The sequence below is a fragment of the Eimeria necatrix genome, genomic scaffold, assembly GCF_000499385.1.
Source record: "Eimeria necatrix Houghton genomic scaffold, Enh_scaff88, whole genome shotgun sequence".
Lineage (NCBI taxonomy): Eukaryota > Apicomplexa > Conoidasida > Eucoccidiorida > Eimeriidae > Eimeria > Eimeria necatrix.
Genome location: NW_013651785.1, coordinates 3,520 through 30,108, shown reverse-complemented (window position 1 = coordinate 30,108; position 26,589 = coordinate 3,520). Strand labels below are relative to the sequence as shown.

The following is a 26,589-nucleotide window of genomic DNA, read 5'->3' as shown; positions in this document are numbered from 1 at the left end:
CTTTGGGGTTTTAACTTCCTTGCAAAGAAACCCTACTTATCTGCGTCAAGCTGCCATGTAGAAGCCCTAAACCCTACGCGGTAAACCCTAAACCCTAAACCCTAAACCCTAGGCCCCAAACCCTAAACCTTAGCCGCTAAACCCGTTTGTGGGCGCCCAGGGGGCCTGCAGAAGCCCTGGGGTTTGTTGTGTTCAGTTTGCTGCTGCTGCTTCAAGATTCAATTCAAGATGGGGCTTGGGGTGCAGCAAATGGGCCCCAGAGGCAGCAGCAGCAGCGGCTCTTGGGCAGCTGATTAGCTGCTGCTGCTGCTGCTGCAGCAGTACATGTGTCTAGGGTTTAGGGTTTGGGCTAAACTCTGGGGTTACTAGCTAGCGTTTTGGGGCTGGTTGCTGCTGCTGCTCGCGCAGGAGAGCGTAGCTAGTGAGAGCTCCTTGTGCTGCTTGCAGTTATCTGCTGCTGCAGCTGGTCGCTGCAGCAGCAGCAGCAGCAGCAGGAGGCGCAGCCGCAGCAGCTGTCCGCAGCAGCGCCCCACAGCAGCACACCGCAGCAGCAAGAAGGCACAGCTGCTTGTCTGGGTAGAAATGCTGCAAGGACTTGCTGCTGTGATTTGTTTGGGGCCCCGTGGCTGCAGCAAAACCCAGAAATAAAGGCTAGGAGAGCAGCAGGGGGGGCGGGCAGCTGCTGCTGCAGGCAGCAGCGCCGTCTCACTGCGTCTGCTGCCCCGCTGCTGCAGCCCGGAGCAGCAAAAGCGCTGCTTTGGGCTCGGGGCCTTCAAAAGACTTAAAAACTAGTGCAGAAAGTCTGGAAAAAAGAAAGAAATCGCGCAGAGGCCGAACTTGCAAACTGCGCGGCGGCTATCTAGACGGCGGGCGCCGGGGCGCGTGTGCGCGGGTTTCTTGCGGCTGCAGCCGATTAAATTTGATTTGAAAAGCTGTTTATATTTATTTGAGACATTTCTCTCCAGAATACGCGAAAAAAAAGCCCTTTTTCCCCCAGGAAGTCCGGGTCTGAGCCGCCGCTGCAGCATGCTGCTATGGTGCTGCTGCTCGAGCTAGCGCGGCGCGTGTTTGAGCTGTCTGTACACCTCAAGTTGAACGCGTTAAAGCAGCAATTGATTTCCGTTTGTTGCATTATTGTTATTTTCGTTGAGCGGCGGCAGCAGCGAGAATCAAAAGAAACTGCAGAGCCCCACGGCGTTGCAGGCGCCTCCTGCTGCTGCGGCTGTTTGCTGCTTCCTCTCTCCGCGCTGCTGCTGCCCAATCGCCGCCTCTTTTGTTTTTTTGCTGCTTCGTTTGTTCCTTTCTTCTCAATTCTGTCTTCTTTGAATCGAAAGGGAGCGCGGGAGGCCTCAAGGACACAGCAGCGCCGCGCCCTCTGCTGAGGCTGGGTGCTGCTGCCGCTGCCTGCTGCTGCTGCTGCTGCTGCTGCTCCTTTGAAATGCTTCTTTGCCCGCCCGCATTTTAAGCAGCCGTAGACGCTCCTTTGAGTCAGCTGTCATTGCTCTTCATCGTAGCTGCAGCAGCAGCAGCAGCAGCAGCAGCAGGGGCCCCTCCCCCTCTCTCGCCTTTCACTGTTTTTTTTCTCATTTTGCCCCCGAAACTCTGCGCCGCTTGGCGCTGCAGGGGGCCCCTCATCAGCAGCAGCAGCAGCTGCTGCTGTCGGCGTCTTTCGTCTCTTTCTCTCCGTCGGCTTCCCAGCCGCGCTAACTTGCTGCTGCTGCTGCTGCTGCTGCTGCTGCTGCGGTGGTGGTGGCAAGGCGGGGCCTCTCTGCTGCTGCGTCTCGGGCCCATGTGTCTTATTGGACAGCTTGGGGCCCTTCCCGTTTGTTCCGGCGCCCCTGGCAGCAGCAGCAGCAGCCCCCTGCTGCTGCTGCAGCAGCAGCAGCAGCAGAAGTAGCACTGACTCGAGCAGCGTGCAAGCAGCAGTGAACCAGCCTCGCAGCTTGCAGCAGCAACTGCAGCAACTGCAGCAACCGTAGTAGCAGCAGCAGCAGCAGCAGCAGCAGCGCGTGCTGAGTGCGCCTCCGGCCTGCTGCTGCCCCTAGCTTTGGCAGCAGGGAGCAGCAGCAGCAGCAGCAGCAATCTGTTTTATTAAAAGTAATTTCTGTTTGTTTAATTTTTCATTATGCACTTTTGTCTGGGCGTGTGCCGGGGCCCTTCTTCCTGAGGTGTACGTACACCTGAGCTGCTGCAGCTGCTGCGCTGGCCACTTGTGCAATTCATTCAACATCAGAAATATATTTAACACATTTCCGTTGCTGTTGAGTTCTTGTTCTCCTGCTGCTGGCCTTTCCCTGCATCCCGCAGCAGCAGCAGCAGCAGCAGCAACAGCAGCGGCAGCGGCAATAGCAGTAGCAGCAGCAGCAGCAGCAGCAGCAGCTGACCGCGGCGCAGCAGTTTTGAGTTGGCGGGGAGCTTGTGGATTTTGGAAATAAGGAGTTAACTTTTTGCAATTTTGATTTTATAATTGGAAAGAAATTGTCAGCAGCAGCAGCAGCAGCAGCAGCAGCAGTATGGAGATAGACGAAGGGCCTCCAGCAGCAGCTCTTGCTTGCGCCCCTGCGGCTGCTGCTCCCTACGATGCGACAGCAGCAGCAGCAGCAGCAGCAGCAGCAGCAGCGGCAGCTGGAGCGGCTCCCCACTCGGCCATGCAGAGCCCCGCAGACACAGCGGTGCCTTCAGCAGCAGCAGCAGCAGCAGCAGCAGCAGCTGCTGCTGCTGTAGCTGCGGGGGGGCCCCCAGCTGCTGCGTCACAGGGGGGCCCCCAGGGGGGGGCCCCCGAAGAGCCCCTGCCCCCCATGGGCTTTGGGGGCCCCCAGGGGCCCCCCACCCCTGGCTATGTCTCGCATATGTCGGGGGGCCCCCCTGGGGGCCGCTCGAGTCCGTTTGCTTCGCTGCAGCAGCCGGCCGGCAGCAGCAGCAGCAGCAGCAGCAGCAGCAGCATTCCGCACTTCAGCAACGGCAGCAGCGCCGGCGCCGGCAGCTGCGGGTTTGAGCCGCAAACTTTGCAAGCGCTGCAGCAGCAGCAGCAGCAGCAGCAGCAGGCGGTTGGGGAGGGTACTATGGACTCTGCTCAGCCCATTAACGGGGCGGGGCCCTTGGGGGCCCCCCCGCACCCGCCGCTGGGGGCCCCCCTATTGGGGGCCCCTCTAGAGGCGCATCCCGGGGCAGCAGCAGCACTTGTTGATTCCCCCGAAGCAGCAGCAGCAGCAGCAGCAGCAGGAGATGGCAGTGGTGCTGCTGGTGGTGGTGGTGCTGCTGCTATGTGTGAGGGGGTGGGCCCCCAGGAGGTTTCTCAAGACGACCCTTGTGTTGCAGCAGCAGCAGAGCATGCAGCAGGAGATGCTGTTGCTGCAGCAGCAGCAGGGAGCAGCAGGAGTTCCTCCTGTTCAGCGCCTCCGGACGCAGCAGCAGCAGCAGCAGCAGCAGCAGCAGCAAGTGGTGGTAGTTCTTCGTCGGGTCCTCCTGCGTCGGAGGGCGCAGCAGACCTTCCGCCGGCAACAGCAGCAGCAGCAGCAACTGGCGGGAGCAGCAGCAACAGCAGCAGCAGCAGCAGCAGCAGCTTCATGGATATGGGGGCGGGCGAGGAGGGCGCGTCGTCTGGTTTGCTGCCGTGCAGCCTCGCGCAGCCAGCGAGCGGGGCGGACTCGGCCTCCTCCTCCTCTTCCGCAGCAGCAGCAGCAGCAGCAGCAGCAGCACCTGCTGCAGCAGCAGCAGCAGCAGCAGCAGCAGCGGGGGGCCGTTGCTGCACGGAGAAGTACCTGCAGTGGCTGGACGCAATCCACACTGCGTGTTCGAAGCTGGACGACCTCTGCAGCAAACTGGACAAACACTTTCCGAATGCCACTCGCCACTGGGAGCTCAGCAGCCCCGGCATTCGGGGCGCGCGTTTGCTGTTCCAGCAGCAGCAGCAGCAGCAGCAGCAGCAGCAGCTGGCGGGCGGCGCCGCGGGCGCGCTGCTGCTGCAGCAGCAGCAGCAGCCGCACGGCGCTGCGGAGGACGCCTACCGCGGGACTTCGCGGAAGCGCTACCGCAAAGACGCCGCAGCTGCCGCAGCCGCAGCAGCAGCAGCAGCAGCAGCAGGTGGCAGCAGCAGCAGCGGCGGGAGTTTGCTGGCTGCTCCCGCGCTGCTGCCGCCTCCCGGTTCCGCAGCAGCAGCAGCAGCAAGCGCAGCAGCAGCAGGTTGCGGGGAGTTTGTGGGTTCTGCTGCTGCGCCTCTCGCTCCCGCGTCTTCGTTGCTGGAGTGCGGGGGTGGCGCTGCGGCGCTGTGCGGGCTGGGCGCTGCTGCTGCTGCTGCAGCAGGCCTGGGCTTCAGCAGCAGCAGCAGCAGCAGCAGCGCAGCAGCAGCAGCAGCAGCAGCAATGGCCGACGGGGCGGAGTACGAGTACCTCCTGGACTTCCCCGAACAAGAGGCCCCCGACCCCCGCAACCCCGAAGACCTCCGCTGCGACGTGGCCGGCGTTTACTGGGACAAACGCAGCTGGATAGCCTCTTGGTATGAAGGCGGCAAAAGATATTATAAGTCTTTTTCGGCTAAGACCCACGGCTTCTACAGGTCCAAGTACTGGGCCATCAAGGTCAGGCTCTCCAAGGTGCAGCACCACGCCGTCCAGAACAAGGCCTGCAAGGCCAGGAGCGGCACCGGAGCGGCAGCAGCAGCAGCAGCAGCCGCGCAGCCCTCCTGAATACAGCAGCAGCAGCAGCAGCAGCAGCAGCAGCAGCAGCAGCAGCAGCGGGAGTGGTGCTGGCACGCAGCAACGTCAGTGCCCGCTGAGCAGCGCCACCCGCGAGGAACTCTCGCGAGGAACTCTCCCACTGACACCCCCACTGACACGCCCACTGACACGCCCCACTAAGTAGTCCCCACTAAACACTCCCCACTAAGTAGTCCCCACTAAATAGTCCCCACTAAGTAGTCCCCACTAAATAGTCCCCTCTAAATAGTCCCCACTAAATAGTCCCCTCTAAATAGTCCCCACTAAGAGTCCCCACTAAACAGTCCCCACTAAGAGTCCCCACTAAGAGTCCCCACTAAGAGTCCCCACTAAATAGTCCCCTCTAAATAGTCCCCACTAAGAGTCCCCACTAAACAGTCCCCACTAAGAGTCCCCACTAAGAGTCCCCACTAAGAGTCCCCACTAAATAGTCCGCTCTAAAGAGTCCCCACTAAAGAACAGTCCCCTCGAAATAGTCCCTCTAACACTGCCCCTAACACTCCACTCCACTCCACTCCACTCCACTGCCCTCACTACCACTCCACTGCACTCCACTGCACTGCCCTCACTACTACTCCACTGCTTTCCACTCCACTCCACTGCCCTCAGTACTCCCCACTGCCCTCGGCAGTGCCCACTGCCGCCTCGCCCCTCCACCAGCTCCGCCGGCACTCCCCACCAGCCGCCACTACCACCCCCTCCACCACCTCCACCACCAATAACCACCTCCACCACCATCTCCACCACCTCCAATAACCACCTCCACCACCATCTCCACCACCTCCAATAACCACCTCCACCACCATCTCCACCACCTCCAATTCCCACCTCCATCTCCACCACCTCCAATTCCCACCTCCATCTCCACCACCTCCAATAACCACCACCATCTCCACCACCTCCAATAACCACCACCATCTCCACCACCTCCAATAACCACCTCCCCCACCTCCATCTCCACCACCGCCAATTCCCACCTCCCCCACCACCTTATCCACCACCACCAATAACCACCTCCGCCAATTCCCACCTCCCCCACCACCTTATCCACCACCACCAATAACCACCTCCACCAATAACCACCTCCCCCACCACCTTAGCCACCACCACCAATAACCACCTCCACCAATAACCACCTCCACCACCACCTCCACCACCACCTCCGCCTCCTGCAGCAGTTGGACTGTGCTGGCAGTGGGCTGTTCCACTCTCAGTGCTCTCCCACTCTTGGCTCTCTCGCCGCCCTCCTCTCTCCTCTCCTCCCACCACTCCCACCACCCACCACTCACCTCCACCTCCAATAACCACCACCACCACCTTATCCACCACCACCTTATCCACCACCACCTTATCCACCACCACCTTATCCACCACCACCTTATCCACCACCACCTTATCCACCACCACCATCTCCACCTCCACCACCACCCACCACTAACCACCACCATCTCCACCACCACCTTCTCCACCACCACCATCTCCACCATCTCCACCACCATCTCCACCACCACCATCTCCACCACCACCTCCATCTCCACCACCACCACCATCTCCACCACCACCATCTCCACCACCACCACCTCCACCACCACCACCTCCACCACCACCATTTCCACCACCACCACCTCCACCACCACCATTTCCACCCCCTGCAGCAGCTGCAGTGCTCTCCCGCTGTTGGCCTCTCTGTCCTCTCTCCACTCCTCCCACCACCCACCACTCCCCACCAATAACCACCACCCACCACCACTCCCGCTGCTGCTCACCACCACTCACTGCTAGCCACTGCTGCTGCTGCTGCTGCTGCTGCTGCTGCTGCTCACCACTGCTGCTGCTGAGGAGTGGCGGGGCGCTGCACTTCTGCTCGGAGGTGGAGGACTGCGGAGGCGCTGCTGCTGCTGCTGCAGCAGCAACAATGCTGCTGCTGCTGCTGCTGCTGCTGCTGTGGGGTGGCGGAGCTGGCGAGGAGAAGAAGGCCCAGTTGAGATGTTGTCTTGGCATTGGAAGAAGTGTTAAGAAGTGCAAAGGGGAGGCTTTATGTCTTTATTTGTGCAAGTCCTTACTGGACGCAACTCTTGGCTCTCAAAACCAGACTTTCGAAAGTGCAGCAGCAGCAACAGTGCTGCTGCTGCTGCTGCTGCTCTCGTGAATTTAGAGGGGATGGATGCTGGGAGGAGAAAGCAACAGCAACAGCAACAGCAGCAGCAGCAGCAGCAGCAGCAGCAGCTGGTGTGTAAATGTATGTATAAAGTGAAAAGGGGCTTTTGGGCATTTGGCCTCCGCGCGGATGTTTGCGCGACGGACTTTTCTTTGAATGAAATAATGAATTAAAGATGAATTAAAGATGATTTAATGCAAATTAAATGGAAATTAAATGCAAATTAATGCTATTTTGCATTCTTTAGGCGCTTTTATGCTTCGAAATTGCCATTTGGGTCCTTTTCCTTCGGCTCCGCTCTCCCCACACAACCAGCTGTACATACACCCCACCGCCGCGGCCGCGGCCGGCTGCATGCGCATGCACATACACCCCAGCACTTTCCACTGTCTGTACACCGCAGCCCAAGTCTTCTCATTCCGACTTGCAAACGCATGCATGCATGCATGCATGCATGCATGCATGCATGCATGCATGCAAACGGATGCATGCAAATGCATGCAAATGGGGGAGGCAAAGGCGCTCTTGGACTTCACAATATAAACATCTGAACTGCTGCTGCTGCTGCTGCTTCGAGGCCGTCGCCCTGCTGCAGCGTGAGGAGGCGCAGCAACAAACAGCAGCAGCAGCAGCAGCAGCAAATTCTCAAGGAGTTGGAAGTTGTAAATCTTAATTCATTCGCCGATCCGGAAAGTCTTGAGGCATCCCGCAAATGCTGCAGCACAGGATGCGTGGCGGCTCTGTCTATCTGTACTGGAAGGGGGACTCATCTGCTGCTGCTGCTGCTGCTGCTGCTGCAGCAGCAGCAACGGGAGGTGGGGATGGGGGGTGCGTACAAGGCGCGAGGGAAGAGGCCAGCGGAGCCCGCTGCTGCTGCTGCTGCTGCTGCTGCTGCTGCTGCAGCACAGTGTCTGCGTCTTTGTGCGCTGTTTCAGTGGGGAAAGGGGTGCTGCGACCACAGCAGCAGCAACAGCTGCTGCTGCTGCTGTTGTTGCTGCTGCTGCTGGAAGTGTGTCGTCTGGCTTGTCTCCTTTGGAAAGCAGCCAACTAAAGAGGGATAGGGATGAAGCCGGTGTGAGTAGCTTTTGCTGCTGCTGCTGCTGCTGCTGCGGCAGCAGCAGCAAACAGCAGCTGGTCCGCAGGGAGACAAGCAAAACCAAGCCAGCCACAGCCACAGCAGCAGCAGCAGCAGCAGCAGCAGCTGCTGCTGCTGCTGCTGCTGCTGCTGCTGTTTCAGCTGCTGCAGATTGTGTGACTGCAGCGGTGCTGGTGCTGCTGCTTCAACCGTGGCTGTTGCTGCTACAGCCACAGCAGCAGCAGCAGCAGCAGCAACAGCACTATCAACAGCAGCAGCAGCAGCAGCAGCTGTTTGCTGCTGCAGCCTCTTTTAACTTTTCTGTTTTGGGCTGAGCTCAGGGCCGCCGGGCCGAAAGAAAGTTTTTAGACTCAAAAGACTAAAATGCACTTTTCGACTTTTAGGGCCACTTCGGAATTCATTTCTTTTTTTAAATTCATTTTTAACTCCAAATGCAGTTTAAATTGCAATTTAAATTCCAATTAGAACTGCAGTTTAAATTGCAATTAAAATGGAATTGAAGTTCTAATTTTAATTTAATTGAAACATTTTTCCGATCGCCAGTGGCGGCAGCTTCGTGGCTGCTGAGGTGTACATACAGCAGATCTCTGCAAAAACAAATCAAAATTAAAATTAAAATTGAGATTTTTATTTTTAAAAATAAATATTAAAAAGGATTTCATTGCGATAACAAACAAAACACAAATCTATGAAGTTGTGAAATGTGTGATCATTTAATTTATTTCATTTATTTAATTTAATTATTTGATTAATTTAATTCGGATTGACAAAATTAATTATTTAATTTAGAAATGAAAATGAAAAGAAATGCAATTAATTGAAGCTTGAGAAGTTAATTAATTAGTTAACGGATTAATTCAATTGAAGGACTTCAATGATTTATATTAAAACAGGTAATTAAATAAAACTAAAACTGAAATAATGATTAATATTGAAACAGGTGATTTAATAAAACCAAAACTGAAAAGACGAATTAAATGAAATTCAATGCTGGAACAAATCCAAGTGTCCAGACAGCAGAAAACGAATTTAAAGCTGAACAAGAGGCAGCCTAGTCTTCCAAACTAAAAGTATTAATTTCATTTATTCATTTCAATTTTATTTATTTATAATTTCATCATTTCCACACTTGTTCTTCTTTTCAACACAGCAGCAGCAGCAGCAGCTGCTGCTGCTGCTGCTGCTGCTGCTGCTGAGGTGTACAGACACCCCAGGCGTGAGACTGCATGGCATGCGGGGGCCCCAAGCAGCCCCAGAGAAGAAGTTGGATTTAAAATTAAATTAAAAGTGTTTTTAATTTCTCTTCGGATTTTAACTTTGTTTAATTCATTAATTTCCGCAAAAAGCTCACTTCTGCTGCTGCTGCGCGTCTGGCCTGAGCAGCCACGGGGGTTGCTGCTGCTGCTGCTGCTCCTGCTGCTGCTGCTGCTGCTGCTGCCAGCCTTCAAACTTGTCTTTTTATAAAAGTGTTTAGTTTTGAGTGCGGCGATTTCGGTTTCCTCTCGTTTTTCAGGTGTACGTACACCTGAAAAACGAGCGCCTGCTCCTGGCCGATTTGTCCTGCGAAGAGCTCTTTGGCAGCAAATTGCCGAAAAAACACTTAACTTGCTTATTTTAATTTATTTAATTCATTTAATTGACTTATTTGATTAATTAATTTGTTTTATTTGCGCCAAAAAGCAAAAAGTGCCCGCGCCTGCCGGTCCCTCTCAACCGCGGGGGCTGGGGTGTACGTACACCTCAAGGGCCTGTCTTCTTGCTGCTCGCTCGCTGCCCGCTCGCAGCAGCAAAGCGCCTTTAAATGCTGCTGCTGCAGCAAGGGCCCCGACGCCACCTGCAGCAGCTCACAGCAGCAGCAGCAGCTGCAGCAGCAGCAGCAGCAGCAGCAGCAAAAAAGGCCTTCTGACAGCAAGCCAAGAAAAACCTTTAAAAATGAATTCGGGACTTCGGGGCCGTCTGCTAATGAATGGGGCCGGGGGAGGTGTAGATACACCTGGAGGGTTAGACTGCAGCAGCAGCAGCAGCTGCTGACGCAGAATTTGACTTTGTCTGCTGCTCTTGAAGTTGCAGTGGAGGGGGAGGGGAAGGTCTGTTCGGTGCTGCAGCAGCAGCAGCTGCTGCTGCAGCGCGCTGCAGCAGCAGCAGCAGCAGCAGCAGCAAAGCAGCAGACTCAAGTCAAGTCTGAACTCCAAAATGCCAAAAGCGAAGCTGCTGCTGCTGCTGCTGCTCTCGAGGAGGAAAGGCGCAGCAGCAAAAGAGCAGCAGAAGAGGCCCAGGCAGAGATACGGGTTCGTTGCTGCTGCAGCAGCAACATTACTTCTTTATTTATTATCACAATTCATTAATTAATTAATTAATTCAATTAATTAATTTAATTAATTAATTAATTAATTAATTGAATTAATTAATTAATTAATTTAATTCAATTAATTAATATCAAATTTAAGATGTGCTGTTTGTACCGGCTTCGCGTTAGCAAGAATAACCCAAGTCAACTAATAAATAAATAAATAAATAAATAGCAAATAATAATAATGGCAACAATAAACAAATAAACAATAAATAAATAAATAAATAAATAAATTAATTAATTAAAAAATAAATAAATAAATAAATAAATAAATAATTTTCGGTTTTGCTGCTGCAGCGGCTGCGCTGCCACACAGAGCAGCTGAAGGAGCAGCAGCAGACACTGGAGACGCAGCTGGCAGCAGCAGCAGCAGCAAAAGAGCAGCAGCAGCAGCAGCTGCAGCAGCAGCTGCAGCAGCTCAAAAAGGAGAAGGAAGAAGCAAACGAAGCTGCGCAGCAGCAGCTACAGCAACAAGCCGCAGACATCTCCACACTGGTGGGCAGCAGCAGCAGCAGCAGCAGCAGCAGCAGCAGAAGTGCAGCTGCAGCAGCTGCAGCAGCTGCAGCTTATATTTTTGCTGCTTTTCCCCATTTGTCTACAAATGCATGCATGCATGTTTTGCATGCATGCATGCATGCATGCAAATGCATGCATGCATGCATGCAAATGCATGCAAGTCTTTGTCAGTATTAAATGTTCTTTTAAATTATTTTAATCAAATTATTTGTCTTTGTTTTGTTAATCCTTTTTCGATTTGTTTCACCAATTCATTTTGTTTCATTTCTTTATTTGTTTTTGTTTCGTTTGATTTGTTAATTCGTTTTTCGGAATTAAAAAACAATTAAAAGAATTAAAAGAATTAATTAATTCCTGAGCTGCTTTTTTCTAATTTGCTGCTGCTGCACTTGTGCTGCAGCAGCAGCAAGTTGCTGCGCTGCAGCAGCAGCTGTCGGCGAGCCAGGCCGAGGTGTCTGCACACATGGAGGCAGCAGCAGCAGCGCAGCAGCAGCAAGCAGCAGCAGCAGCTGCTGCTGCGGATTTGAAAGACAAATTAAAAGAAAGGGAGATCTTTTTGGAAGCGCAGCTAGCTGACAAAGATCTTTCTTTCCAGCAGCAACTGCAGCAGCAGCAGCAGGAACTGCAGGAGCAGCAGCAGCTGCTGCAAGAGCAGCAGCAACAGCAGCTGCAGCAGCTGCAACAACAGCTGCAGGAGCAGCAGCACCAGCAACAGCAGCTACAGCAGCAACTGAAGCAGCAGCAGCAGGAACTGCAGCAGCAGCAGGAAGTGAACCAGCAGCAGCAGCAAGACCTGCAGCAGCAACTGCAGCGGCAGCAGCAGGAGCTGCAGCAGGAGCTGCAGCAGCAGCAGCAGCAGCATCAACAGCAGCAGCAGGACCTGCAGCAGCAGCTGCAGCAGAAGGAGGGAGAGATTGCTAGGATGCTGCAAGAGGCCGACAGCAGCAATCAGCAGCAGCTGGAGAAGCAGAAGAAAGAAGAGGAGCAGCATCAGGCTGCTTTGCTGCAGCAGCAGCAGCAGTATGCTGCTTTGCTGCAGCAGCAGCAGACAGAGGCTGCAGCAGCAGCAGCAGCCCTGCAGAAGGAAATAGCCGAACAGAAGGAACTGACTGAAAAACAGCTGAGGAGGATCGAAGACCTTGAAGCAGCAGCAGCAGCAGATGCAGCAGCAGCACAAGCAGCAGCAGCAGCAGCAGAAGCAGCGGGAAAAGAGAAGGCGGCAGCGGCAAAAGAGCAGCAAGCAGCAGCAGCAGCAGCAGCGACGGCGAAGGAAGAGGCGCAGCAGCTGCAGCTGCAGCTGCAGCAGAGGGAAGCCGAGCTGCTGCAGGTGCAGCAACAGGCGCAGCAGCAGCAGCAGCAGCAGCAGCAGCAGCAGCAAGACCGGCTGCTGGCCGAGGCCCTAAGCCGCTGGGAGGGAGAGAAGCAGCAGCATTTGAAAGATGCAGACAAATATAAAATGAAAATAAATGAATTAGAATTAGAAAACGAAAGACTGCAGCAGCAGTCGCAGCAGGCTGCGAGCCAGCTAGCAGCAGCAGCAGCAGCAGCGCAGCAGCAGCAGCAGCAGCTGGCCGAGGCCAGGCAGCAGCAGCAGCAAACCGAAGCAAAACTCAAAAGCATCACACAAGAAGTCAATGCCCTCAGCAGCATCAAGAAGCAAATGCAGCAGCAGCTGCTGCGGCTGCAGGCTGAGAAGCACCTGGTGGAAGCCAGGCAAAAACAGCCCAGCAGCAGCAGCAGCAGCAGCAGCAGCAGCAGCAGCAGCAGCAGCGGGAGGAGCGGCGAGGCACAGCGAACACAAGCAGCAGCAAACAGCCAGCAAGCAGCAGGTAAAGACGAGGCCCTGGCTAGCCAAGGGGGGCCCCCAGCTAGCCAAGAGGGGGGCCCCCAAGCTAGCCAAGAGGGGGGCCCCCCAGCTAGCCAAAAGGGGGGCCCCCCAGCTAGCCAAGAGGGGGGCCCCCCAGAGTACCCTTTAGAAGGCCAGCCCTGGAAGCAGCGAAGGGTGGAAGAGCAGCAGCAAATCGAGTGGGCTGCTGCAGCACATGCAGGCAAAGCCACGAACAGCAGCAGCAGCAGCAGCAGCAGCAGCAGCAGCTACTGGAGCAGCAGCAGCAGCAGCGCGGAAGAACTCGGCAGCCCCAAGGCAGCAACAAGCGCATGCACTGCAGGCAGGGCCCGCAGGGCCAGGCCTTCTCACACCAGCAGCAGCAACAGCAGCAGCAGCAGCAGCAGCAGCAGCAGCAGCAGCAGCTTGTGCGAAGAGGACATGCAGGTGGAGGGGGAGGGGCAGGGAGGTGTCTATACACCTGAAGGCAATGCAGATGGCGCCAAAACTTTTATTCGAAGACACTCTTTGCGTTTGCGAAAACAAAAAACAAAATTAAAAACAGAAAGTGATTTAGAAATAAAAGCAGACCCTGCTGCTGCTCCCGGGGCAGCAGCAGCAGCAGCAGCAGCAGCAGCAGCAGCAGCAGCAGCAGTTGCTGCGGCGCCCCACAGGGCCGGGGAACAGCACAGAAAGAAGTGAAGGCCCACTCAACTGCTGCTGCTCCTTTGTTTTATTTTTATTTATTTGTTTTCAATTCATTTTAATTTGCTTATTTACTTTTCTTGTCTCTCCTTTCGGCGACTGAGAGCAGCAGCAGCAGCAGCAGCAGCAGCAGCAGCAGCAGCAGCAGCAGCAAGGGGAGTCAGGCAGCTAGAAAGTTCCACTTGTCCATTTCTTTTCAAGTGGCTTTTAATGACTCTGATCTTCTCCACTTCAAATCAATTTATAAACATTTTAAATCCATTTAAATGCTTTTAATCTTTTTAATCATTTTCAATAATGGGGAATAATGATGGCGAGAATAATAATAATGCTAGTAATAACAATAATAATAATGCCATAAGCAATTGTGGTATTAGTAATAATAGTAATAATAATAATAATTGTAGTAGTAGTAATAATAACAATGGCAATAATAACAGTAACAGCAGTAATAATAATAATAATAATAGTAATGGTAATTAGTAATAGTAATAGTAATAGTAATAGTAATAGTAATAGTAATAGTAATAGTAATAGTAATAATAATAGCAATAGTAATAGTAATACTAATACTAATATTAATACTAATAGTAATACTAATACTAATACTAATACTAATACTAATACTAATACTAATACTAATACTAATACTAATACTAATACTAATACTAATACTAATAGTAATACTAATACTAATACTAATACTAATAGTAATACTAATAGTAAGAAAGTGGCACTAATGGCAAGTATAGCGAGAATGGTAAAGTGCGTCAGCTTTAGGCAGCCATTTGGTTTATTGTAAGCTTTTATTTGCTGCTGGCAGTTCATATATTTTGCCATTATTGCCATTAATGCCATTAATGCCGTTATTATTTTTATTATCATTATTATTTTTATTATCATTATTATTTTTATTATCATTTTTATTATTATTGTTACTATTATTATTCTCATTGTTATTGTTGCTTTTTTTGCGTGGCTGCTGCTGCAGTTACTTGCTGCTGCTGCAGTTACTTGCTGCTGCTGCAGTTACTTGCTGCTGCTGCAGTTACTTGCTGCTGCTTCAGCAGCAGACGGGGCCCTTTATGAACTGCCTTCATGCAAATTAAATGCCTCGTTTATTATTTCCATGTATAATCATTTATTTATTTACCCCTTTATTATTTATTTATTTATTTATTTTATTTATTTATTTTATTTATTTATTTATTTATTTATTTATTTATTTATTTATTTGTTTTATACGAACACAGGGATCAGCTCAGCTCCCCTCAGCCACAGAACGGACCCCACCACCGGTTATTCCATTTATTTTATTTTTATTAATTTTATTTGCTTTTTTATTTATGTTTCACAATTTAAAAATTCATTAGATCATTTTAATGCAAATTTTTGCTTAGTTTGAACTGATGTGGGCCCCCGGGGGCCCTCAGGGTACAGAGTTTGCCCCACAGAGGGGAAGCTTCTTTGTTTTTGCAGTAAAAATAAATATTTTTATTTTTGGAAATAAAAATATTCATTTGAATGGAAAAATAAAATAAAAAGTGGAATCTGAAGGCTTTAAGGTGGGTTGTGGAGGGGCCAGGGCCGGGCCTGCTGCCTGGTGCTGCAATTTCGCGATCTTTTCTGTTTTTATTCTTTTTTTATTTTTCTTTTATTTAAATTTGAAAAAAATCAAAAAGTGACATTTGAAGACGAAGAAGTCGCAGCTGCGGCGCCTCGAGGTGGCGAAAGGCGAAGGCCCGAGGGCATCGACGCGCAGTAGTGACACCCGAAAACGGTGGAAACAGAACTTCGAAATAAAGAAAAAAAGAAAACAAAAATAAATAATTAAATAAAAGAACTTCAAAACTTAAAATGGGAAAGAGACCGGGCGGCCGCCGCCACAAAAAGCTGAAAGGCGAAAACGCGCATGAAGAACTCCCAGGTGTATGTACACCCGACGACTCCGCTGCTGCAGCAGCAGCAGCAGCAGCAGCAGAGGAAGCTGAAGACTTCCCGCAGCAGCAGCAGCAGCAGAGGCAGAAGCAGCAGCAGCAGCAGCCAGATGTGTCGGATTACTTTTTGCGGATAAATGAATTAATTAGTTCTTGTCCTTTTCACTCTTTGGAAGAACTGGAAGCTTTCGTTTCCTCCACGGTGGAGGAAATCTGCAGCCGAGTGAGTTCGGAAAGCAGCAGATCTTGGCGATTAAATCTGAAATTGAAGCTTTTAAAAACAACATTTGATTTATTTTCAAGTTTTAAAACTTAAAAACAAATTATTTATTTATTTTAAAAAGGAATTCAACGAAATTCCAACTCCGACGCAGCAGCAAGTGCGAAAACTTGAATTTCCGTTTCCGACGAATACAGAAACTCCAACTCAAGATCCAAATTCAAGATTCAAATTCAAATTCACATTTAAATTTAAATTTAAATCTAAATCTAAATCTGAATTTAAATTTAAATTTAAATTTAAATCCAAATTTAAATTCAAATTCGAATTCAAATTCAAATTCAATTTTTTTCTGAATTTGTCGCAGCAAAGCCATCAGCAATTCGGAAGAAACCGCTACGCATTACCTTTTTGTTTTCAAAAATACTTTAAACTTACTTTGAATTTATTTTGAATTTATTTTGAATTTATTTTGAATTTATTTTGAATTTATTTTGAATTAATTTTGAATTAATTTTGATTTATTTTTAATTTGTTTTAATTTTGTTTCCAATTTTGATTTTGTTTGTTTTAACGCCTTTGTCTTCGTTTGTTTTCCCCCGCTCCTCACTTGGCTTCAAAGCTGTTCCTGATCCTTTTAACTGTTCAATTAATTTGATTTACTTTTAAATTTTAATTTAATTTAATTTAATTTAATTTAATTTATTTTATTTCACTTCATTTCAATTTGATTTTTTAATTTGAATATTATTTTGTTTCTGAATGTGCTGGCAGGGCCTGCTGCTGCTGTCGGACCGGCAGTGCAGCCGCGTAGCAGAAAAGTTGATTTCTTTGCTTGCGAACTTTTTGTCTTTTTCTCCCTCCAGCAGCAGCAGCAGCAGCAACAGCAACAGCAGCAGCAGCAGCAGCAGCAGCAGCGGCGGGCGGTTGCCTGCTGCAGTTGCAGCAGCAGCAGCAGCAGCAGCAGAACCTGCGCTGGAAGCCGCGAAGCTGAGGTGTCTGTACACCTGGCGGCTTCTCCTGAGCCACTTCGTGCCCCTCGTTGCTCAGCTGTCTGTACACCCCAGCGGCTCCCACGTGCTGCAGACGCTGCTGCAGTCCCTTCCTGCTGCAGTGCAGCAGGAGTTGCTGCTGAGCAGCAGCAAAGAGGCCAGGAAAAAAGCAAAGAAGCGCAGCCAGCAGCAAGAGTTCCAAGATGCTGCTGCTGCTGCTGCTGCTGCTGCTGCAGAGCAGGAGGGGCCAACAAGTGCGATAAAGAACTCCAGCTTTTACTTCCCTTGCTTTTATTTGCTGCTGCTTGCTGCTGCTTGCTGCTGCTTGCTGCTGCTTGCTGCTGCTTGCTGCTGCGCCCATAGTTTCACTTGCTGCTTTGAACGGACAAAATCTGCTGCTCTTTGCATTTGCTGCTCTTTTCCACCAATAGATTTCTATTTATTTATTTATGTATTTATTTATTTATGTATTTATTTATTTATTTATTTATTTATTTATAATTATGTTTTGTTATTTATTTATTTATTTATTTATTTATTTATTTATTTATTTATTTATTTATTTATTTATTTATTTATTTTTTTGTTTTTCGTTTTCAGCTGCGGATTTATTCCTGTCTATGGTGGATCAGCTGCGGTAAGAAACTCCTGCTCTTCGTCTTCGTCATTTTTTTGCGTTTTTCACTTTCGTAAAAAGTTTAATTAATTAATTAGTTAATTAATTAGTTAGTTAACTAATTAATTAATTAATTAATTAATTAATTAATTAATTAATTAATTAATTAATTGATTAATTAAATAATTAATTAATTGTTTATTTATTCATTTATTCATTTATTCGTTTGTTTGTAATATTTGCTTATTTTTTTTCTATGGGTTGTTCATTCATTTTTGTGTTTATTTAATTACTTTGTCTTTATTTGTTTTTGGTTCATTCCAAATTCACTAATTTGCATTTTCTTTGCTTCTCGAGTTCCTGTCTTTGGCTTTCGCAAGAAAAAGCCAAAGGGCAGCAGCAGCAGCAGCAGCAGCAGCAGCAAAGGCATTTGGCTGCAGCAAAAGCAGCAGCAGCAAAGCTGCTTGGCTGCAGCAACAGCAGGAAAGGTGTTTGGCCGAGCAGCAGCAAAGCTGCTCGGCAGCAGCAGCACCACCACCACCACCAAAGCTGTATACCAGCAGCAGCAGCAAAGCTGTATAGCACAGCAGCAGCAGCAGCACAGCAGCAGCAGCAGCAGCAGCAGCAGCAGCAGCAAAGCTGCATGTGGTGGGCTTTGCAGGAAAATGCCAGAGGGCTGGGAGGGCCTTTTGAAAAGCAAATTTGGCTGCCACATTTTTAGAGCGGCTGTGAGGGCTTTGGCTGGGGCTGACGGGCTGGTGGCCCCGGAGGAGGCGGGTGGGTTTCTGTCGAAGTTTTTTTTAATTCTTTTATTTATTTTAATTCTTTTTCAACCTTTTCAGACTCCCTTTCTTCTTCTCTTTTCCAGTTCACTCCCGAGACAGTTAATGCTGCACTCGGGCTGCTAATGATCTGCTTTTGGACCCTTGAAGTGCTGCTGCTGCTGCCGCTGCTGCTGCTGCTGCTGCTGCTGCAGCGGGCTGTTTTCGCTGGCTGTGAGGCAGTTGTCTGTTGGCTGTTTTCATCTATTTTGTTTTGAATTCATAATTGATTTTATTTAGTTTCTTTTGAACTCACTTTTTGCAATAGGCCGCCGGGCGCGCCGGCAGCACCGGCTGGACTCTGCGGAAGAAGTGAATTCTTTGGACGCGAAGGCCTCGGGTGTATGTACAGCTCTGCTGGCCACCCCACCTTCTTTCGAAAAAGAATTAATTCATTTGTCAAAAGAAATAATTCAAGTTTTGCAAAAGGAGAAGTTCTTGCTGCCCTTCGACCCCTACGCGGCGCCTTGTCTGCAGGTCCTGGGGCTTGCGCTCCAGGCGAAGAAGCTGCGGGGTAAAAGTCATGAAGTTTGCGAAATTGAATTTATTTTCAGTCATTTAACATTATTTAAATGGAATTTAATCTATTTCTGTTTTAAATAAAGTTTCATAATCAAAGATGAATTCAATTCCGCCAATTTCCAAAGAAATCCGTCAGCTTTCCGCCAATATCAGTTCTTACCCGCAGCTGTCTGTACACCCCAGACGCCGGAGGCAGCGGTTTCACTTTCCTCATTTTTCCATTTATTTTATTTTTAAAAGTTCCTACGGGTGTTGCCTTTTATTTAAATTAGTTTAGCCGTCATTAATCATCTTTTTTACTCGATTTAACTTCTTTTTGTTTCATTTCATTTCATTTTCTTTAATTAATTTTTTGCTGCTGCCGCAGAGCCACTTCAGCAGCTTGTCGAAGCGCTTTTCTCGTCTCCAAAGGTATTTAAAAACATAAAAATGAATTTTATTTTTTCAATTTTCTTTTAAATTGCCATTTTTTCTTTTTTGCTTCTACACTTTAAGTGCTGCCTTCAGTGATTTTAATTTCCAACTTGAATGATACTAATTTCTCCTCGGAGTGATTTTAATTCCTAGCTTAAATGCTGTCAGCTTAGAATTCAAATGATTTAATGGAAAATAAAAATTAGTTTGTTTTCAGTTAAATTAATTTTTTAATTTAATTTAAATTTTACTTTTGTCTTTTTCGAACAGGAAAAGAACAGCGACGAGGAGCTTGTGAAATTTGCAGGTACCTTTTTTAATTTTTTTAATTTCTTTTTTATTTTCTTTTTTAATCTTTTTATTTCTTTTTTCGTTTTGATGCGTATTTTTAATTTCTTTTTTTAATCTCTTCTCTAATTCCTCGCAGACGAATTATTATTACTATTGTTATTATTATAATAATAAATGAATAAAATAATAAATGAGCAAATAAGGAGAACAAAGAGAACAAATAAAAAGAACAAATAAAAACAAAAGAAGTAAATGAATAATAAAGAAGCAAATAAAGGAACAAATAACAGAAAAAAATGAAAGAACACATAAACGGATGAAAGAACAAACAAAAGACCGAACGAACAAATAGGAGAATAAAAGGACACAAAAGAGAACAAAAGGAGAAATAAAAGAATAAAAGAATAATGAAGAAATAAAAGAAGAAATGAAAAAATAAAAAAATAAATAAAGGAATAAAAGAAGGAAATAAAAGAATAAAAGAATAAATAGAAGAATAAAAGAAGAAAAGAAAAGAATAAAAAAATAAATAAATAAATAAAAAAGAAAAAGAATTGAAAGTTGTTTTGCAATTGCAGAGGCCTTGGCGGAGAGCGCTTGTGGGAGTCGAACTTTGGAAGTTTTTTTTTCTTTTTTTTCTCCGCAAACTTTTCAAAAGTTTTTTTCTTCTTTTATTTTGAAAAGGGCCCCGCAGCTGGCTGCAGGTGGGAGTTTAATTAATTAATTAATTAATTAAATTTAATTTAATTTAATTTAATTTAATTTAATTTAATTCATTTATTTGATTTATTTTGATTTTATCCAATTTATTTGACTCGGTTTGTTTAATTCGACTTGTTTGAAAAAAGAACTTCAGAAAATTCTCCAAGTTTTGTTCAAAGAGCCGCTCTCGCCTTCACCGGTTTTTCGTTTTTTTCTTTTTCACTTTAATTATATTTGTGCGTTGTATTATTTATTTTTACAATTACATATTTTTGGATATTTATATATATATATATTTATGTATATATATTTAATTTCATATATTTTTGTATCTATATATATATTTATATATATGTATTTATTTTTATATTTACATATTTTTGTATATTTATACATATACATTTATATACAGGTATATTTATATATATACATATTTATATTCGTGTATTTATATATTTATACATGAATATATATATAGATTTATATGTTTATATATTTATCTGTTTATATATTTAAATATTTATGTATTCATATATTTAAATATTTATGCATTCATATATTTATATATTCACATATAAATATATTTATATATTCACATATTTATGCATTTATTTGCACATTTATATATTTGTATATGTTTTAAATCTTGTGATGAATTTATATAAAAAAGAAATATAATAATTCCCAAGTTCTTGTAAATGAATTTATTTACTTTTTTGCATTACAAGTTCTTTTGTTCCGCCTCCCGTTAAAGCTCGTTTCCGTTTGCTGCTGCTGCTGCTGTCGCTGTTGCTGTTGCTGTTGCTGCTGCTGTTGCTGTTGCTGCTGCTGCTACTACTGCTGTTGCTGCTGCTGCTGCTGCTGCTGCTGCTGCTGCTGCTCAGGCCGCTTTGGCAATTTCTTGCTGCAGAAGGTGCTGCAGTCGCCGTCCTTTGAAGCGCCGCATTTGAAGCTGCTGCTGCAGGGTGAGTTGAATTAATTTTAATCTTTTTGATTTAATTTTTGAGTTGAATTAATTTTAATCTTTTTGATTTAATTTTTGAGTTGGATTAATTTTAATCTTTTTGATTTAATATTTGAGTTGAATTAATTTTTAACTTTTTGATTTAGTTTTTGAAGTTATTTGGCATTATTTGTTTATTTGTTGTTTGTTTGTTCTTCAAAGTCACTTAAAACAGTCTTTGTTTGTTTATTTGTTTTTGCAATTTAAATTATTTGAAATACCTTTTGCTCATTTCCAAATTCAAAGTTTGCTTTCTTTCTGTTTGCTTCTCTGTTTTTTTTTCTTTTGCTTTTTTGTTTTTATTTATCTGAGAGATTTTCCTTTTAGTCTTTTCGTTTTATTTATCACAAAGATTTCCTCTTCAAGTTTGCATTCATTTGGGACAAGCTGGACCCGCGCAGGGCTTCTGCTGCTGCTGCTGCTGCTGCTGCTGCTGCTGCTGCTGCTGCGGGGCTTCTGTGCGGGTTTTGGGGGCGTTTTGGTGTCTTTTGTATTTGCGGCGCCTTCCGGGTGTCTGGACACCTTTTTGCACTTAAAGTTGCGCTGTGCAGCATCTGCTGCTGCTGCTGCAGCTGCTGCAGCAGCAGCAGCAGCAGCAGTTCTTTCTGTTTTTTGCTGCGTGTCGTGGACTCAAACTTGCTGTTCTGGTGCTCTACGTGCTGCTGCTGCTGCTGCTGCAGCTGCGCTGCGCATATTTGCTGTAGACTTGGTTGAATTAGGCTTTGCCTGCTGCTGTTGCGGCAGCAGCTGCTGCAGCAGCTGCTGCTATAGCTGCTGCTGCAGCAACTGCGCTGCGCAGATTTTCCGGATTTTCGCGTGAATCGCGCTTTGTCTTCTGCTGCTGCTGCAGCAGCAGCAGCAGCAGCAGCAGCAGCAGCAGCAGCACTGCTCACATGTGCAGACTTTTGGCGAATTGTCTTTTTGCTCAGCTCTGGACTTCGAAGAAATTTTGTTTTGCGGAACTGCGGCGGTGCTGTGGCGGTGCGCGGAGGCTTGCCGGCGGCTGCGGTGTACGTACACCGTATTTACGGGCAAACTCTTCGAAGCCCTCAAAATAAAAAGCGGCACTTCTTTTTCTTTTGCCTGGTGGAGTTTGCTGGGCCTCTGCGCTCCCGAGGACCTGCCGCAGCAGCTGCTGCAGCAGCTGCTGCAGCAGGGCGGCGAGCCGCCGGCCGGCGAGGGCGCTGCTGCTGCTGCTGCTGCTGCAGCTCCTGCTGCTGCAGCAGCAGCGGGAAAGGAAGACGAGGAAGCAGAGGAGGAAGACGCCCAAGAAGAAGGGGGGCCCGAAGGTCCCAAAGGAGCTGCAGCAGCAGCAGCAGCAGCAGCAGCAGCAGCAGCAGCAGCAGCAGCAAAGGAAGAAGACAGTCAGCAGCAACTTCGGCTTGTGGACATTTGCACTCCCACGGGCTGCTCCGTGCTGCTGTCGCTGCTGCGCTTTCCCGCCAACGCCATTCAGCCGCTGAACTCCGGCTTCAAAAAGTTCGTCCGAAGTGCCGCGAATTTGCAACTCCGAGTCAAAAAATGGAAAACTAAAAAAGGGCCTCCTGAGACTGAGTCCCAGTAAGTGCAGTTTTGCGTTGAAGTCCTTTTAATTGGCTTTTTTTCTTTCAACTGAGTCCCAGTAAGTGGATTTTTGCGTTGAAGTCCTTTCAATTGGCGTTTTTTCTTTCAAGTTCCGCCAAGTTGCACTCAAGAAAGCTCTCTGTTGGCGGGGAAACTGTTCTTGAACTTGAAGTTTAAAAGATAAAGGAGGAAGCAGCAACGGGAGCTTCAAGAAAAGTGCTCAACTGCTCTTCTTCTCCTCGAAATGGCTTTCTGCTGCTGCTGCTGCTGCTGCTGCTGCTGCTGCTGCGCTGCACCGCTGGAACTTGGGGTGTATGTACACCTGCTGCGCTCGCCGGATGCGTCTGAAAGCGAATTTAAATGCCAAAATAGATGCAGTTGGTTCATAAATATAATATTTATCAAAATAAAGCCTGTGATGGAGAAAATAAATCCCAAGTCGAAGATTTCCTTTGTGTTGCAGCTCCCTGCTGGAACTGATGACCACCAACCGCCTGACTTCCCGCCTGCTGCAGCAAATTGCAGACACTGGCAGCAGCAGCATACAGCCCAGCAGCATTCTCTACTTGATAAGACATTTAATTCCCTTTGCTGCTTCTTTTGCCCTCGACCCTGTCGGCGGCTTCGTCCTCACCTCTCTCTACAACGCAGCCACTGTAAGCTGCTGCTGCTGCTGCTGCTGCTGCTGCTGCTGCAGATGGTGCCAGTGGCGGAAACTTGCTGCGAATTCCGCTGCTGCTGCTGCTGCTGCAGATGGTGCCAGTGGCCGAAACTTGCTGCGAATCCCGCTGCTGCTGCTGCTGCTGCTGCTGCTGCTTGCGTCGGCTTCTGTGCGTCTGTTCCTGGGGCTGCTGCAAATGCCCCTGCTTCATCTGCTGCTGCTGCTGCTGCTGCTGCTGCGTTGCTGCTGCGGCTTCAGCCTGAGCTGAAGCGAGAGATAGTGGAGGCGCTGCTGCCTGTGGAGTCGGAGCTGAAGGAGAAGAACTACACGGCTTACATGAAGTGCGAAGTTTACAAATTCACAAAAGACAAAGAAGAGTGGCAGAAGCGGCAGGAAAAGAGAAGCAAAACGCGAGTGGGCCTTTTGCTGCAGCAGCAGCAGCAGCAGCAGCAGCAGCAGCAGCAGCAAAAGTCGCGGCCTTCAAATCCGAAATTTGCAAAAGTTGAATTTCTGAATTCTTCCCCAAATTGCTGCAGCAGAAAGCCGCGAACTGTCGAGACACTCCGCACTAAAATTCAAATTTAATTTAATTTTTAAAAGCTGCTGCTGCAAAAGAATTTGCTGCTTTTGAATTAGTTTTGTGTCAGTGCGCGTGAACTTCGCAGAAAATGTGTTTTTAATGTTTTTATTCATTTACATTGTTTTTTATTCATTTAAATTCTTTTTTATTTATTAAAATTGTTATTTTGTTTCATTTTTTATTCTTATTTTCCTTTTTGTTGAGCTGAAATGAATGCAACTCTGCTGGAATGCCGCATTCCAATTAGTGGAATTCAAGTTCGTTGAATGCGCGTGAGATGTTTTCTGAATTGTTTCCATTTGCGTCATTTAATTCTTTTTCTTTTTATTTTAAAATTGAACAATAAAATGCTTTCTTAATTGCTTTTATTTATGTCAGTTAATTCCTTTTGCTTTTTATTTCCAGGAACTGTTCAAAGATATTATTTCGGACGCAGCCATCGAGGTGGAGAACACCCAGGAGGCGGCGGATCTTCTGGTGAGTTTCTCCATCTTTATTATTATTTTTAAAATTAAAAGAAATCGGAAAAGAGGAAAAAGAAAAAACAACAGAAGTTAGACACGGGGGAAATTGCTGCTGCTGCTGCTGCTGCTGCTGCTGCTGCTGCTGTTGCTGTGCTGCTGGTGCACATCGGTGGGAACAGAGAAACAGCAAGTGGAAACACGAAAAAAAGGCGGAAAGAAGTTATAAAAAGAAAAAGCTTTTTATGTTCCAAAAAAAGAATAACATTGGCAATATTATCGTTTGTTTTGTTTAGTTTTTGCGCTGCTTTCTGCAGCCAGACAATCCGAAGATCAAGAAATCCGAGGCCGAGTCGACTCTGCTGCAAAACGAGGGGAAAGGATTTCGAAAACCAAAAAAAGAAAATAAAAACAAAAAAGAAACTGTTTTTGGAGACGAAGAAGAGGAGATAAACGCCAAGGGGAAAGCAGAAAAAGAAGCCAAACGCGCAATCGATGAAATATTCCTTGGAGGAAAGCTGAATAGTTTGAAATCTATTCCGATCTAAACACCCCTAGAGCACTTCTATTCTAATTAGAATTAATGAATTAGGAAAAGTGTTGTTCCAACATTCTTATTTTAGAACTTAGTTGAACTTCGAGAATTTAGTCGAGGGCGGAATCAGCAAACTGCAATTATGGCTCAGCTAGTTGAAAGTGGCACCTTCGACAAACAAAAAGTTGATTTTAAATTCCCAAATAAGTAAATATACTTTTAAGAAAACGACAAACAAAAAGTGGATTTTAAATTCCCAAATAAGTAAATATACTTTCAAGAAAACGGCAAACAAAAAGTGGATTTCAAATTCCCAAATAAGTAATTGTACCTTCAAGAAAACTTGAAATGAAGATAGAAAGATGACTGGGGAGATCGGTGATGAATTCAGAAAGGCCTTTTTGAACGAGAGCGCGCTAGAAGGGCTGCGAATTCAAGTTTTTCTATTTTCAATTTCTCTTCTTTCTGCTATGAATTCAAGTTCTTCTATTCCCGTTTTAATTTGTCTTTTTTGTTTTATATTTTCAGCATCTGAGGAAACGCAGAAAGGAAAAGAGAACAAAAAGAAGAAACAGCTCACAGGGAAGGCCAAAGAGAGTTCAAGCTCTTCAGCGCCTTCAGACGAAAATGAAAATGCGAATTTGAACAAGACAAGAAAAAACAAAGACTCCGCTGTCGACACAACTCGGGACTTCTTTGAGGAAAAAAATACTTCAAAAAACAAAAAGGAAATCGCGAAAAAAAGGAAAATAGAGGTTTGTTTCGTTTCGCACGAAGTTTCGATTCTGTGGGCGAATCTGAAAGCTTTTGAATCTGTCTTGGATTGCGCATTTTGCGTTTCTGCTCCTTCATATATGTTATATCTATCCTTATTAGATGCATAAAGACTTATATTTGATTATTTAGACTATTTCTGTCCACTTTCTCGTCAAAATGAGTCCTAGGGAGCAGGCCCCCGGGGTGCTGAGTTTGATTGCAACAGAGCTGTTGAAATGGTTGAAAGTTGCAGTTCTGTCGTATCCATATTCTTTTCTTCGTTTTCTTTTTGTAATTTTGCATTTCTGTCGCATTTATATGACTTATTTTGCATTTCTGTCTCATTATTTGACTTATTTTGCATTCGTTCATGTACTTGCAGATAGAGAAGTCGGAGGCGGACGAGCGCCCCGTGAATTCAAAAAAGAAGAAAGCCGTTTCTGATGGCAAGAATAAACAATGAGACTGAATCAGTTGGCGGGAAATGTGGCGAAATATATTTGAAAAATATTTATCTCGACATAATTGGCTTGTGTTTCCACAGGTTGACTGTTTGTTTCAATTTACTTCAGTCAATTTGACGTGCAATAGCCTGTGCACGACCCGACCTCCTCCCTTTAGAATTCTAAGTTCCCCGGCGCAATATTTTGCGCTTTGAGGAACAAAAATAACGAAAGTAATCCCTTTTATAATTGCTATTATTGGCAGACTTCCCTATTGCCACGAATCACATGAAGGCAGCCCATTTTCTGCAGTGCAAGGGTATGAAAGTTCATGTCTGGGACGGAGTGTGACATCTCTTCGGGAGGGCCGAAGATAAGTTGTAGCAGCTGAGCACTAATAGTTTAATTCGCTTTCTGGGAATAAATTAGTGCGCAAAGAGTTGGACTTGTAAGTCGACTGGGAGGCGAATCTGCAGCGGGTCTGCCCTCTGCAGTGCTCAAAAGAGCTTTCCAGCTGCGTCTCTACCCGAAAGCCAACGTGGGTAGATGATAAAGTCTTTAAATTGCATAAAACCAGTCTTAAAGATGTTGAAAATGGGAACTTTAGGAAGACTGAGCTGCGCGGAAAGGAAAGCTGGGGCCCCAGAGTCGAGCAGGGGCCCCCATCTACGGAACAGCGACACTGACTGTTCGGAAAGCGGGCATGG

The 26,589-nt window shown here is 46.8% G+C and overlaps 8 protein-coding genes across 8 annotated transcripts; 5 read left to right on the top strand and 3 right to left on the bottom strand.

The window, feature by feature from the left end:
• Nucleotides 1-2,513: 2,513 nt before the first annotated feature.
• On the top strand, nt 2,514-4,685 carry ENH_00081210 (hypothetical protein, conserved; the record flags this gene model as incomplete). The annotated part of the gene is made up of 1 exon (XM_013577797.1): nt 2,514-4,685. The coding sequence occupies one exon, from the start codon at nt 2,514-2,516 to the stop codon at nt 4,683-4,685; it is 2,172 nt and encodes a 723-aa protein (XP_013433251.1).
• Nucleotides 4,686-5,138: 453 nt separating this feature from the next.
• Nucleotides 5,139-5,633, bottom strand: ENH_00081200 (hypothetical protein; the record flags this gene model as incomplete). Its single annotated transcript, XM_013577796.1, has 1 exon — nt 5,139-5,633. One exon carries the CDS (start codon nt 5,631-5,633, stop codon nt 5,139-5,141), a length of 495 nt encoding a protein of 164 aa, XP_013433250.1.
• Nucleotides 5,634-5,705: 72 nt separating this feature from the next.
• On the bottom strand, nt 5,706-6,125 carry ENH_00081190 (hypothetical protein; the record flags this gene model as incomplete). The annotated part of the gene is made up of 1 exon (XM_013577795.1): nt 5,706-6,125. The coding sequence occupies one exon, from the start codon at nt 6,123-6,125 to the stop codon at nt 5,706-5,708; it is 420 nt and encodes a 139-aa protein (XP_013433249.1).
• Nucleotides 6,126-6,149: 24 nt separating this feature from the next.
• On the bottom strand, nt 6,150-6,716 carry ENH_00081180 (hypothetical protein; the record flags this gene model as incomplete). The annotated part of the gene is made up of 1 exon (XM_013577794.1): nt 6,150-6,716. One exon carries the CDS (start codon nt 6,714-6,716, stop codon nt 6,150-6,152), a length of 567 nt encoding a protein of 188 aa, XP_013433248.1.
• An 869-nt stretch (nt 6,717-7,585) lies between these two features.
• On the top strand, nt 7,586-8,283 carry ENH_00081170 (hypothetical protein; the record flags this gene model as incomplete). Its single annotated transcript, XM_013577793.1, has 3 exons — nt 7,586-7,701; nt 7,809-7,947; nt 8,179-8,283. 3 exons carry the CDS (start codon nt 7,586-7,588, stop codon nt 8,281-8,283), a joined length of 360 nt encoding a protein of 119 aa, XP_013433247.1.
• A 1,648-nt stretch (nt 8,284-9,931) lies between these two features.
• ENH_00081160 (hypothetical protein, conserved) lies at nt 9,932-13,362 on the top strand (the record flags this gene model as incomplete). Its single annotated transcript, XM_013577792.1, has 4 exons — nt 9,932-9,950; nt 10,040-10,257; nt 10,617-10,814; nt 11,236-13,362. The coding sequence occupies 4 exons, from the start codon at nt 9,932-9,934 to the stop codon at nt 13,360-13,362; spliced, it is 2,562 nt and encodes an 853-aa protein (XP_013433246.1).
• A 2,922-nt stretch (nt 13,363-16,284) lies between these two features.
• Nucleotides 16,285-17,155, top strand: ENH_00081150 (hypothetical protein, conserved; the record flags this gene model as incomplete). Its single annotated transcript, XM_013577791.1, has 2 exons — nt 16,285-16,768; nt 17,115-17,155. The coding sequence occupies 2 exons, from the start codon at nt 16,285-16,287 to the stop codon at nt 17,153-17,155; spliced, it is 525 nt and encodes a 174-aa protein (XP_013433245.1).
• A 640-nt stretch (nt 17,156-17,795) lies between these two features.
• On the top strand, nt 17,796-25,902 carry ENH_00081140 (hypothetical protein, conserved; the record flags this gene model as incomplete). Its single annotated transcript, XM_013577790.1, has 11 exons — nt 17,796-17,907; nt 18,220-18,465; nt 18,841-18,884; nt 19,158-19,194; nt 21,198-21,699; nt 22,910-23,102; nt 23,366-23,521; nt 24,093-24,164; nt 24,466-24,673; nt 25,212-25,438; nt 25,822-25,902. The coding sequence occupies 11 exons, from the start codon at nt 17,796-17,798 to the stop codon at nt 25,900-25,902; spliced, it is 1,878 nt and encodes a 625-aa protein (XP_013433244.1).
• Between the last annotated feature and the right edge of the window lie 687 nt (nt 25,903-26,589).